Below are 13,862 nucleotides of genomic sequence, written 5' to 3' on the forward strand. Positions count from 1 at the left end.
AATTAACACAGAGAAGGTGATAGATGGAGAGAGAGAGAGGGAGGGAGGGAAGGAGGGATGGGGAGAGAGAGAGAGAGAGAGAGAGAGAGAGAGAGAGAGAGAGAGAGAGAGAGAGAGAGAGACTAGGAAACAGATGAAGAAAGAGCCAGATGAGAGAGAGAAGAGGAAGAAACAAATTAATAGGTGACGGGAGAGAAAAATGCAAATGAAGGAGAAAGAAGAGAGAGATAAAGAGATAGAAATGAGGAGAGAGGGAGGGAAATGGAGAAAGAGATAAAAGAAGGGATAAGGAGGAGGACAGGAATAGAAAAAGGAGGAAAAAGGAAAAGGAAAGAGGGAACAAGATGGAGAGAGAAGGGGGTCAATGAATATAATAGACCCAAGGGGAATCGACCTGGGTTCAGATTTCACCTCTAGCACTTATTGGCTGTTTCTGCTTAGTCAGTGGAAGGATCACAGATCTTTCCTATTTAAAAAAAAGCCTTCATTTATGAGATAAGATTCTACCCATCTTAGCTGATTTTCACAACAACGCTGTGAAGAAGATTAATTGCTTAAAGCAATATTCTTAAACCCAGTTTACAGATGAGGACACTGAGACACAGTGACTTGCCAGAGATGATGTCATTAAGTGGCAGTCAGGATTTGAATTAAGTCCACTGTGTTTTTCATGACACTATGCTTCTTCTGCTTTGAATTCCTCCCAATTCAAATGTAGAAACAATGAAGACAAAAACTCTATCTACTCAGGGTGATAGGGTGTAGCTGCACTTGTTAGTAATAATTTTGTTGTTTAGTCATTTCAGTCCTTTCCAATTCTTCATGATCTTATTGGGGGCTTTCTTAGCAAACTTACTAGAATGGTTTGTCATTTCCTTCTCCAGATCATTTTACAGATGAAGAAACTGAAGCAGACAAGGTTAAATGACTTTCCTAGGATCACACAGTAAGTACCAGAAACCAAATTTGAACTTGCAAAGATGAGTCTTAATGACTCCAAGTCCAACCCTCTATCCACCTCGTTACTGTGCTAGTTACTACCACTTCCATTGTGAAGCCTTGTTTCTTCCCTTAGCTTTCTCTTTATTCATGAGAACACTTCCCTCTTCCCAAAGAAGTGCTTTTCTGGTCCTTCTGCTTTCCCACTTTCTTCACCGCAGCTCCTTGTTAACTATATAATAGGATGTCAATTGTTGGGACTATTTGAGGTGGAAAATCAGTTTTTCTGGCCAATCCGTTTCTGGCGTTGGGACTTAAGAGACAAACCTGATAATCAAGGTGCTGCTATGTTATTTTCTTTTAAAAACCTAAATGAAGTTAGACTTCCTCTCTGTGGCCTTTTCTTCAACTTCTGTGTTTCATTTTCTGTTGACATTTTTGGTCAGTTTTCAGATAGAGCATTAGAAAATTAGGTAGATGATATTTTTAGTTGTTTTGTTATTCTTTTTTTACAAAGAAGTATAAAAATTTGTAGAATATTAGACATTCAGACTTTAATCTGCTGCTAGAACATGTTTTGAACTTTCTGTCTACAGTACTTTGTGTTGTTTCCTCACCTCTTTTCATCTGTTGAATTCCTATCCATTTCTTAAAGGTCAATATAAACTTCCACATGAACTTCCATGAAAGTCAAGGGAAAGAGATCCATTAGGATTCTGCTCTCTCCTTCCCCAACCCACATGCACACCTTTATGTCTCCCAGAAGCATTTGTTTCTACTTCTAACTCACTTACCATTGTAACATGTGTATTTTAGTATCTAATCTCCCTTATAAACTGTAAACTCTCTGAGGCAGGGACTGCATTCTATCCAGATGCTGGCTCCCCTTAAGCTCTTGCTCTGCATATAATAAGTAGTTAATAAAATTAATAAATATTTATGGGATGAATTGTTGTTAAATGTATAAGGGAAGGATACTAATAAATGGGAAGAATTCAGAAGGATCTTCTGTAAGAGGTGGTCTTGAAGGGTGGTAGTGATTACAAGAAGCAAAGATAAAGAGGATACACATTGTAGGTATGAGGGTCAGGCTGTAAAAAGATAAGAGAGGAACTAGACTGTCATGCACAATTTAGATTGAACCCTTCAGTTTCTGATAAGGAATAGTGTGAAATAAGTCTGGAAAAAGTTGGGAGAAGACATTATACAAAAGGATAGAAGACATGGTCAACAGTGGCAGAAACTGCAGAGTTCAAGATGGGTGAGGTCTGAAAAAATTACCATAGGATTCAGCAATTAGGTACCCTGGATAAAAGTTCATTCAAGGGGTGGGGGCATCTGTAAGATTTCAAGAAGTTGAAATGAGAGAGATTTGAGGGAGTGGAAGCAACAAGGGCAGGCAGCTCTTTCTAAAAGAAAAAGAGATATGGCATGATAATTTCAGAGAATTGCAAAATTCATTGAAGGTTTTTCAGGATGGAGTGGGGAGGATGATTTGGTTATGTCTGTAAGTATTAAGGGAGGAACCAGTGGATAGAGAGTGATAGGGAATGATCAAAGGGAAAAATTCTTAAAGGCTGATGTGAGGAGATGAAATCAGGAGCACAGATAATGAAGTTAACCTTATTCTTTCTTGCTACCTCCTCCTCTGAGACCACAGAGAAAGAAGAGAGAATGGGGTATATTTGATATTGAGGGGATCTGAGATATAGAATCAGGTAGAAAAAGGAGTTCATAAGAGGTGGCGTCAATTTACTTGCTTAAGAATAAAAGACCCCTGCTGAGAAGGAAGTGGTAAGGATATTAGAATTGACCCGAAGAGAGACAAGAAAGTTTGGAATGCACTCATGTTAACTTTGAAGTTCATCTAATACCCCCAATATTTTTTTTCACACAAAGCTATCTAGTCATACCTTCCTTGACCTATTGTTATGAAACTGATTTCTTGTTATACCAAGGCTAAAACTTTACAATTATTACATATTGCCTTACTAAACAGCCCCCAAATTTTGACTTTGTCAATCAATGCTATTTCTCCTTGAGAGAGCAAAATTGATAAGCATGCCATCTATGACTTTGATCCAAAACCATTGACTTTTTCAAAGAGGAGTTAAAGGGGTCAAGTGAAAAGATTAGATGCTCAAAAGATGCCCAGAAGAGCTCTGATTTCCTCATGGTCAATGGAATTCTTCATTTGCTTCCAAGCTTTCAGGCTGTTTTTAATGTATTTCCATTCTCCATCCCAAGGGGTTAACCTAAACAATCTATCTCTCTTTCCTCTCTCCCATTCAAGGTAAGGACCCAAGATCTGTCTATCCTAGACACAGGGATCATAAGGCATATGCACTGCTACTGCAGTAGAGGTGGGACCAGGAGGACAGAGACGCATATGGAGAATGACCATCTATCCCCCGAGGAAGAGAATACATGACTGATGGTCCAGTACACAGTGGTCACACTGCATGTGAGCTGAACCACTGTGTTGGTCTCCTCATTTCTAATATTTTCTTCACACACCTCAATAAATGTGCAGTCCCTGAGTTACATGTCACTCCTGTTGGGGATTGTTGCATTTCAAGCAGCTGTTCCTTCCATAGAGGGTACAAAGGTTCTTTTTGCTCTGAGAACTTCATAATATTTACTTCCTCCAAGTGTTCAGGGGTCCTACTTCCTCTTCTTCTGGGTGCTATGTTTCTTCATCTTCCAAATTCAAGAGCCAGATCAAGATTTTCTTCTTCCTCTTTGGGTCTTTTTTCTTCTTTATTTTCCCATTCAAGCCTCTCCCTCTTTCTCCCAGGGAAAAAAAGATATACTTCCCAGTAAACTTGGAAAACAGAGAGGAATTCCTTGACCTAATTTTTTGGGGGATGGGGTTGCAAGAGTTAAGTGACTTGCCCAAGGTCACACAGTTAAGTAAATATTACGTATCTGACTTTTGTGCCACCTAGCTGTCCCTAATTCACCTTTTCTTATAGAAAGGAAACTATTATGCACCATGCTTAAAATGTTATGTGGTGATAGCAGAAAAAACAAACTTTATACACTCCATGAAGGTCTAAGAACTTTCTCCTTGCTTTCCATACTTGCCAGAAATGAGATTCTCAGTAACTTCTGTTATTCAGATGCAGAATAAATTGACATAATCCAGAGGATATCAGTTTTTTGGAGTGAGTTTGTTTTTTTGCTTTTTTTTGTCATTAACTCCCAAGGTAAAATCCTCTAGCATGAAGATTATTTCAAAGAATTTAGTACCAATAGCTAATCGCTATATTTGGGGATAAAAAGTAAAATTATTCTCGTAAACCAGAATGCTACCATTCCAGTTTATTTACTATAGAAATTATCTCTATATTGGTAGACACAGGAGGTACTAGGACTGTATTTCTCCTCCTTCCTTCTGTCCTAATTTCTACAACTGGCTTTATATATAAACAAAATAAAAATGAATATACATAATATAATCCACAGAATTCTGAGAAGTGTTTTACCACTCCAACACACACATATAAATATATATATACATATTTTATTATGTATAATATATGATGTTTATAGATTGTATGACATATTATTATGTATTTTCTCTACTTGCTTAACCTAATGTTTGAATTGCAGCATCACTATCTCTTCTAAAATGTTCATGCATTGAAGTTATACATGACAAATTATTTCATTAATACTTTGTATGAGTTTTTAAAAATCTGATCACTTTCCCCATTTTGGAACTAGTGAACCTTAAGGCACTGAAGAACTAGATGCTTTGATGCCAAAATGTAGGAAGAAAAATGCTTGTTGATGGAGCACAACTCTAGAGGGGTGCTTAGATCTATGTGAAATACCTTATTAGGAAATGAGAATTCACCAGATGTTTTCAGGCAGGTCAGGGATGGTGGGTAGCAAAAAAAGACAGGTTGGAGGCCTTCTGGCACACAGTTAGGGTGGTGAAGGAGATATGTTTTATTTCTATCATAATCTGGCCTAAGGTCAACCCTGACTGACCATCTTGTTAAAGATGTTGAACTATTTTTCAGGAAAGGTTGACATTGATTTGAACAAAAACCTTAAAGTCGACTGTTTTCAAGGGAAGTACTCTAATTCAAAAATTCTGAAAACCAATATTTCATTTGGCTCAACTTATTTAATCAGTCAATGAAATTGAGATCATAGAGTGCCAACATCATTTCTTAACTTCCATTAAAAAATTCCTAGAATGTTTGGTGATGTTCCTCAGTCAGTTTCAATTTTAATTCATTTTGCAAATTATTTTTATATTAAAGGATTTCAGGGAAACTTGAATCAATAAGGGACCTAGAGATTTCTCTGTAGCTAAGAAACTGTTTCCTGTTTCTGAGGGATTTCCTTTTCTACCCTTTATTACTGAACATATATTTGTTCAGGATTTTTATCATTGCTTTACCAGCAATTAAAAGAGATCAACACAGCAATGATCATCATGTTTGAGATCTGTCCTAGGATTTGATTTTATCCTTTGTGCTATTAACAAATAACCTCCATCGAAGATGATTTCCTGCCTGAGCTCATACGTGCTCCTTGTGACCAGGGGTTGAGCTAGTACTTATTTGGGAGGCTTGGAATCAGAATTCCAGAGCTAGAATATATTTTAGTGTATTTTAGTGTGATCTAGAGCAAATACAAGCATTTTTATTGATACAGAAACTGTGACACAAGATAGAAGTGACTTTCCTAAGGTCATAATAAAGAAGTATGAGAGAGACAATCTTAGTTTTATTTTGTTTGGCAAGAATAAGTCACTATTTCTTGGTACCTTAATTACAGCATCTATAAAATGAGAAATATAATTTGGTATTCTCTGTAATTTAATTCAATTAAATGAACATTTATGAAGATTATAATATGTAAAATAGCACTATACTAGGTGCTCTGGATACAGAGCCATTACTCCAATAGGGCAACTAGGATTTTGTTCCCAGTCCTCAAATTTATAAACCACCAAATCACTTGGAGGACTATCCAATAACTATATCATGGGGTTTTTTTTTTGGTTTTTTTTACTACTACTGCCACTGTTGTCAACTAGAAAAGTATTTTAAAAAACCTTCATTCAGAATTGTTACTACACACTAATTCATAATAAAATGGGTGCTGTACTAGATTCTAAATGAAAATCAGAAGAACCTATACAGCTGTAAGGGTCCTCATTTTATAAATGAGGAAGCTGAGACCTGGAATAGATATGTAACTTGACCAAGATCACTCAGGAAATCTTTATCCTTTGCTTTCAAAGCCTGTACTGATTCAAAGAGAACTAATCCAATAGTTCACAGTCTAGAGGGGAAAGAGGATAAAATATAACTATAATGTAAGGTAGAATATACTTAAGAGTGTTGAAAAACACATGTAATGAGCCCTGACTTCTAGTTGATTAGGAGGAAGGAAGGATCAGGAAAGATTTTATGGAGTAACTAGCATTTGGGATAGGCATTAAAGAAGGAGTAGTGATGGTGGGTAGGGCATCCAAGTTTTTAATACATATACACAATCAGGAAAACATTGAGTATGTTAGAAAAACCAAAGCACACCATTTTGTCTATAGCACCAGATGTACAAAATGAATTCAATTAATAAACATTTCTTAGGTACTTCTTAGTAGTAAATCATTATTCTAGGAGCTGGGGATATAAAAAGTGAAAAAGATGACACAATTTTGATACAATACTCATGGCAATATATTAGTCCAACTGAGAGATCCTGAGGATCTGCATTAAGGTTGTGGCAAGCGACATTGCAAAATGTGAATGGATAGAATATGGCCCCTAGATAGGTGGTGGTGGTCATCAGAGAGTAATCAAGTTTATTCTATGGTTTCCAAGATGATGGTAAAGTTATTAACAGAAAGGGAAGAAAAAAATGTTAGAGAAAAAAGCAAGTTTTAGAGGAAAAATTAGTCTGGTTCTGAACATTGTATTCCATAAACCTTCATTTTATAGATGAGCAAAATATGGCCCCAGGAGTCTAAGTCACTTGCTCCAAATCTTGTAGATAGCAAATAGTAGAGTTGGGATTTGAACAAATGTCTGTTTCCAAATTCTATTTTTGCTACTATGCCACAGTGAGTTTAAAATTTTAGCAGAAATTTCAGAGATAGCCAATAGACAATTGAAAATGCAAGGATTGAACTCTGGGGGTGGGATGGGAGAATGGGTTTGGAGATAGAAATTTAAGAGCTACCTTCAGTGAAATGATAGTTGAAATCAAAAAAATGAATGGGATTTCTAAGGGAGAGAATAGTGAATGAGAAGAGAAGGTCAAGAACAGAGCTTTGAGAATGACCATATTATGGCATCAAGAGGGGGAATAAAAAGCAAAGGAGAGAAAGGAGAGACCAGATGGATTAGAGGATAGCTATTGTAAAATGTCTCAGGGATCTAATATCTAAATTTGAAAGATTTGAGTTAACACTGTGATTATTTACCTAATATGAATGGGGTCTTCTAGACTTCTCTTAAAAAAAAGTGATTAAGACAGTTAGATGGCATAGTGGATAGAGCACCAGCCCTGGAGTCAGGAAGACCTGAGTTCAAATCTGATCTCAGACACTTGATAATTGCCTAGCTATGTGGCCTTGGGCAAGTCACTTAACCCCATTGCCTTAAATAAATTTAAAAAAAAATTTTTTTAAAGTGATCAGCTTTCACAGATGATTGTATAAGATGAGTGGTCATCTAAAGGAATCAAGAGTGGTTATTCTTATTACTCTTGTGAAGCATATCTGAGAGTGTACTTACCATAGTATCAGTATATTCACTCAGTTTGGCCTCAGGAATGGTTTTTTTGTGATGTAGGAAGAGATCTCGAAGAAAATTCTTATAGATAGCAAGAAAAGAATCACTATTTTACAAAAGTCATAAAGTCTATATAAGGCAAATATTACTGTCAAAAATTATTTCATGGAATAAAATAAGCATTTCCATGACAGTATAATTTTTAAAAAGATGATTATATATTAAATTACAAATCTACTTTGAACAACTTGCTATTCCTTTTAAATATGTAATAAAATTATCATGTAAATTTCTTTTTTCTTGTTTTTTTCTCCCCCCCCAAAGGCATAAAACTTCCATGAATTCCTTATTTAAAGACTGAGTTTTTTTTAAAAATAAAACTCACTATTTTTAGAAGGTAATATAGATTTGGCTGACCGCTTACTCCACAGCCCCCTCGTGTCCCATTCCAGATTCTCTTCCCTGAAGGTAGGGCTCCTTTCCTATTAATTGGTGATAGCTTCTCTGAGAATACTTTGTATTTCAGGAAATCCTCAACAACTCTTCATGTCACTCCCTCCTCTTTGGCCTGCTCCTCCAAAGCTTCCCCGCCAACCTCCTTGCCAAGGTCTGTTTATCCTTTCCTCTCTTCCTCCTCCAGTTCTGGACCTAGGAACCATGAACAAATCTATCCTGTCATTGTTCTTGGATGGGCTTCTCCTGGGCCCCACTCAACATCCCAGTAATTTTCCAGAAAAAGAGTCCCTCTCCAGGCCACTGTCCTGTGACTATTCTTTCTCCCTTAAAAATTAATTTCCTCAAGAGCTTTAGTATTTGTATTCCAGGATTTTACATAATCCTTGGGACATTGTAAATAACAAACATTTTTATTCATTCATTTATGACTACAGTTTGATGTAATCTCATATAACATTTTAAGATTTTAAAATGGCTTTTCTTCACAATTACACAAGAGGATCTGGAATGTAAGTGGTATTATTTCCATTTTGTAAGTGAAGAATCTGAACCACAGAGAGGGTATGTGATTGCCCAAAGTCCCACATTTAGAAAATGGCATAGCCAGGATTTGAATACAACTTTTCACACTCCTAATCCAATACTCTTTCCACATCAGTCTTGGTCCAAGAGAAATAGAGCGAGAAATAGAGAGCAGGGACTCATTTTCCTCATATTCCTCATTCTGTCTTTGTATTACTAACACCTGCCACAGTGCCTGGCCATAGCAGGTGCTTAATAGCCCTTGTTTAATGAATAAGGGAATGAATGAATAATTAAAATGATGATATCCCTCCCTCTTTGTTTCTGTGGTTGTAAAAGAAGTGCTACCTGAATTTTTGAGGAGAGATTCAAATGTGAACAGCTTGGAGAACTGGAGGAAAAAAAATTAATCTTGAATTTCTTGGCCCCTCTCCTTTGGAAGTTAAATCCACAACATATTTAGATTCAAACTTGTATAAATAGACAAATCCATATGTTATCCAAGTCTTCAGTAGAGGTCAGAGGGCATTCAGCACAACTTACCTGGAGCTCCCCAGACGAGATAAACCCGCTGCTATCAGCATCATATCTGCGCCAAATCTGAAATACAAGTCCCATTTATTGAGTCAGCCTAATGTAGACTTCTGCTAATGGATAAGAGTGTTGGGAGCAGAATGTGGAAGACTCATCTTCCTGAGTTCAAATCTCTACTCAAATATTTATAAGCTGTGTGACCCTGGGCAAGTCATTTAACCTCATTTGCCTCGGTTTCCTCATTTGAAAAATGATCTGGGGGAGGCTAGGTGGTGTAGTGGATTCAAATCCGGTTTCAAACCCTTAATGATGACCTAGCTGTGTGGCCTTGATCAAGCCGCTTAACCCCATTTGCCTTGCAAAAACCTAAAAAAAAATGATCTGGAAAAGGAAATGGCAAACCATTCCAGTATCTCTGCCATGAAAACCCCAAATGGGGTCATGAAATGACTGAACAACTACAGTCATTGTAGCCCAGAATCAGTGTTGGTGTTTAGTTATAGATAGGGTAGGGACTGGATCTGTGATTTCATTAGCATAAGAAGCTCCCTCTACCAATTCAAGTTAGTACTTTTTCTGCAAATTATAGTCTTAGAGAGTTGCCCAGAGCATAGAGAAGTTAAAGGACTTGCCCAGAGTCACTCAACCAGTGTATATCAGAGGTGATACTTTCACTCAGGTCTTCCTGGCTTTGTGTCTGGCTCTCTATCCACTATAGACAATATCTAAAAAAAGACAAAAGTTGTGTTTAAGCTTTCTATGAATGGTAGTGAATGAGCAGACAGACCAAATTTCAAAATAAAACAGAATAAAATCAAATAAAACCTCTTTGTTCTTTTGTTTTTCTTTTTTTTAGGTTTTTGCAAGGCAAATGGGGTTAAGTGGCTTGCCCAAGGCCACACAGCTAGGTCATCATTAAGGGTTTGAGACCGGATTTGAACCCAGGTACTCCTGACTTCAGGCCCGGTGCTTTATCCACTATGACAACCTAGCTGCCCCATCTTTGTTCTTTTGTATAGAGCAGAGGTCACATAGTTCAGAATGATCCTTGATGATTTATATGGGATATTTTTGTGATGCCAAATTAGGTTATCTTTTATCTCAGTTCTTACCTAGCCTTTAGTGAACTGAAGGTGTTACCTCAGATAAAATGAGGCCTGGGAAGGACCTTGATTGAGAAAGGCCCAGATCACCCACTATATCCATTGTTCATTGGCCATCACCAATTATCTTGACTTATGTCTTGCTGCTGGACTTTTGATGATTCTGGAGGAGAGAGTGAGGCTGACAACTTTGTGCAGCTCTGCCTCACTTGACTTCAATTCATGCACAAGTCATCACTGTGATACCACTGCTTCTCTTTGAAAATGCAGGACAAAGGGCAGCTAGGTGGTGCAGTGGATAGAGCACTGGCTCTGGAATCAGGAGTACCTGAGTTCAAATCCAGCCCCCAACTCTTCATACTTAACTTAGCTGTGTGACCTTGGTCAAGTCACTTAACCCCATTGCCTTAAGAAAGAAAAGAAAAGAAAATACATAAAGAAAAAAATAAATGACAAACATTAAAAAGGGGGGCAGCTAGGTAGTACAGAGGAGAGAGCACCAATCCTGGAGTCAGGAGGACCTGAGTTCAAATCTGGATTCAAACACTTAATACTAACTTAGTTGTACGACCTCGAGCAAGTCACTTAATCCTATAGCCTTGCAAAAATCAAAAAACAAAAAAAGAAGAAAATGAAGGATCCACAGCAACAACTACCCCAACCACACACATGCACATGCACACATAAACACACACACACACACACACACACACACACACACACACACACCTCTTCTTCACCCTCCTACCCATTGATTAGGAAGGAAACAATAGCAGGGAAAACAGGCCTTTAGCATCTTTAGAAAATGGGATTTAGGAATGATTTAGTACAAGCATTTAATAAATATTTATTGACTGATTGACCAGTGTGACCAGCAAGCTGATTCTATTCTCTCTATAAATGTAATCCTTAGTTCCAAGATGTTGAAAAAATTATAGCTGACAGCATGTCCCAAAAGTCTTAGGGCAGTTTTAAGCTTGATTTAAGAGTGCACTAAGATTTTTGGGACATGTTGTAAAGCATTTAAAAAATAATGCTGTGCTTTAATTCATTAATCCCACATTAATTCTGTGAAGAAGATATTAGATATATTAATATCCCTGTTTTATAAATGATGCAAGTGAGGTTCAAGGAGGCTAAATAAATGACTTTCAGAGTCACATGCCTAATAAGTCAGAAGAAGGATTTAGTCCAGGACCCTTTATATGGCATCTTGTTGACTCTCAAAATCAAAACAATCACATAGATAATCATAATGGGGTATTTGCTTCCCCCTCCCATTCCTAAACCCCACCACCATATTATCTGAAGTCTTCTGTGAATATATTTTGACAGGGTTTGATATGAAAAGGAAAAACTACCTACTTGCATAAATTCCACACTGTTATCCAAGGGGGTTTCTCGACGAAAGAGAAGAAGGAAGTTTTCATCTTCTGGCAAGATTATGTTGGCAAGCTAAAGGATTAAGACAAAAATATTTGGAGTTATTCAAGGCAGTCAGTATCATTTAGGATGCCCTGTCAATCAGTGACCTGGTTTTTTTCCTTGTTTTTTTTCCCCAAAAGTGGTTCTAGTGCCATTGTGGAAGTCTAATGCACATTATTCACCCTTTTGATTCTGAGTTCTTAGTGTATAAGAGGAGATTTTTCTAGAATTCTGTTTTCTTGTGGTTATTGTTTGTTTGTTTGTTTTTAGCCTTCTGGGACTATGTAGTGAAGTTTACATACAGGTCAAAAATTATTTCAGTCTTCTCTTTGGGAAGAGAGCCAATGAATTTGAATAAATAATAAAACCACTAGAAACCATCTAGGTCCATAAGGTTGATTTAAGTTATAAACTACTACCTATTCAGGTCTTTCCTTTCCCTGTGGTTGGTTATGTCCTCTTGTTTACCTCCTAATTTCTTATTCCTTTAATCCTTGTGATGTTCTCTAGATACAAAATTCTTTTTCCTGCTGTCCCTACCCAATATTTATCATGTCATTCCTATGCCCCGCCAAATGCTATCTTTCTTTAAGCTTTGGGAAACCCCTGCTCCACTATCTTTCTTTAAAATATTTTACTTTTACTTCAATTACATGTTAAAATAAATTTTTAAACATTTTTCAAGTTTTGAATTGCAAATTTCCTCGTCTTTCCCCTTCCCACTCCCTTCCTCTCCCCTCCCCCCTTTTCTGAGATAGGAAGAAATCTGGTATAGGTTATATGTGTGCAATCACATAAAACATTTCCATATTAGTCTTTTTGTACAAGAAGACTCAAACAAAAAAAAGAAAAAATAAAGTGAAAAATAGTAAACTTCAATCTGTATTCATACAATATCACTTCTTTCTCTGTAAGTGGATAGCATGTTTCGTCATAATTCTTTTGGGATTGTCTTGAATCATTGTATTGTTAATTTATTCACAGTTCTTCATTATACAATATAACTGTTGCTGAATACAAGGTTCTTCAGTTCTACTCATTTCACTTTGTGCCAATTGACATGTTTTTCCAGATTTTTCTAAAAGCATATGATTATCATTTATTATAACCCAACAATATTTCATCACAATCATATACCACAATTTGTTCATATTATTGATTTCTTCTTCCTCACACACTTGCACATCTTCAGACTAACTGAAATGCAAATTCTTCCTATGGACACCACATCTACGATCTTGTGATATCTCATCATCCTCTTCTATGCTGGCTATGACTTCTCTCATGCCCCCTCACTTCAATAGGAGAAAGTTCTCAACTTCCACCAAGGAGTGGAAATTCCACCATATCTCAGATCTTTAGCTCTGAAATTTTCCTCTTTGACCACTTCCCCTCAATTCCTCCTTTGCTTTCTTCTAAGAGATTCTTCTAGATCTCCATTACAAGGAAAAAATGCCACATAGCATCTTTCAAGGCTCTACTTTAGAATCCGTTCTCTTCTTTCTCTACATTCTTTCCTTTAGAGATTCTATTCTAGTGACATCAATTATCATCTTAATGCATATCATCTCCAAATCATTCAAAATAGTTCTACTCTTGTTCCAAAGCTTCAGTTATGAATTTCTTTTTTTTTATTTTTTTGTAGGGTTTTTTTTTTTTTTGCAAGGCAATGGGGTTAAGTGGCTTGGCCACGGAAGGCAACACGGCTAGGTAATTATTAAGCGTCTGAGGCCAGATTTGAACTCAGGTACTCCTGACTCCAGGGCTGGTACTCTATCCACTGCACCACCTATCTGCCCCCAGTGATGCATTTCTAATGATTTTTCATGGCATAATAGATAGAATATCGGTCAAAAAATTCTATGTCAGACCCTTACAATCTATGTGACCTTAGCAAGCCATTTAATCTTTTCAGGTTCACATTCCTCATCTGTAAAAACCCTACTTTATAGAACTTTCATGACCAAATGAGATAAGAATACATACAAAGCACTATCTGAACTTTAAAATACCATATAAAAGTTAGTTATTATTATTATACTTATATATAACATATAATAAATATAATAAACTTCAACTGAATGGCTTATTGAAATTTGAACTCAACCAGGACTGAATT

At 36.7% G+C, this 13,862-nt stretch overlaps 1 protein-coding gene across 1 annotated transcript in view; it reads right to left on the minus strand.

Annotated features, from left to right (window-relative positions):
- SCGN (secretagogin, EF-hand calcium binding protein) overlaps positions 1-13,862 on the minus strand; it is a 68,063-nt gene that overhangs the window by 26,353 nt on the left and 27,848 nt on the right. Inside the window, exons 4-6 of the mRNA XM_074206848.1 lie at positions 11,684-11,773; positions 9,225-9,281; positions 7,707-7,784 (exon numbers count right to left, since the gene is read on the minus strand). Coding sequence (XP_074062949.1) covers positions 7,707-7,784; positions 9,225-9,281; positions 11,684-11,773 — 225 coding nt within the window. The remainder of the gene's footprint in view (positions 1-7,706; positions 7,785-9,224; positions 9,282-11,683; positions 11,774-13,862) is intronic.

This window comes from Macrotis lagotis, chromosome X (assembly GCF_037893015.1).
Source record: "Macrotis lagotis isolate mMagLag1 chromosome X, bilby.v1.9.chrom.fasta, whole genome shotgun sequence".
Classification (NCBI taxonomy): Eukaryota; Metazoa; Chordata; class Mammalia; order Peramelemorphia; family Peramelidae; genus Macrotis; species Macrotis lagotis.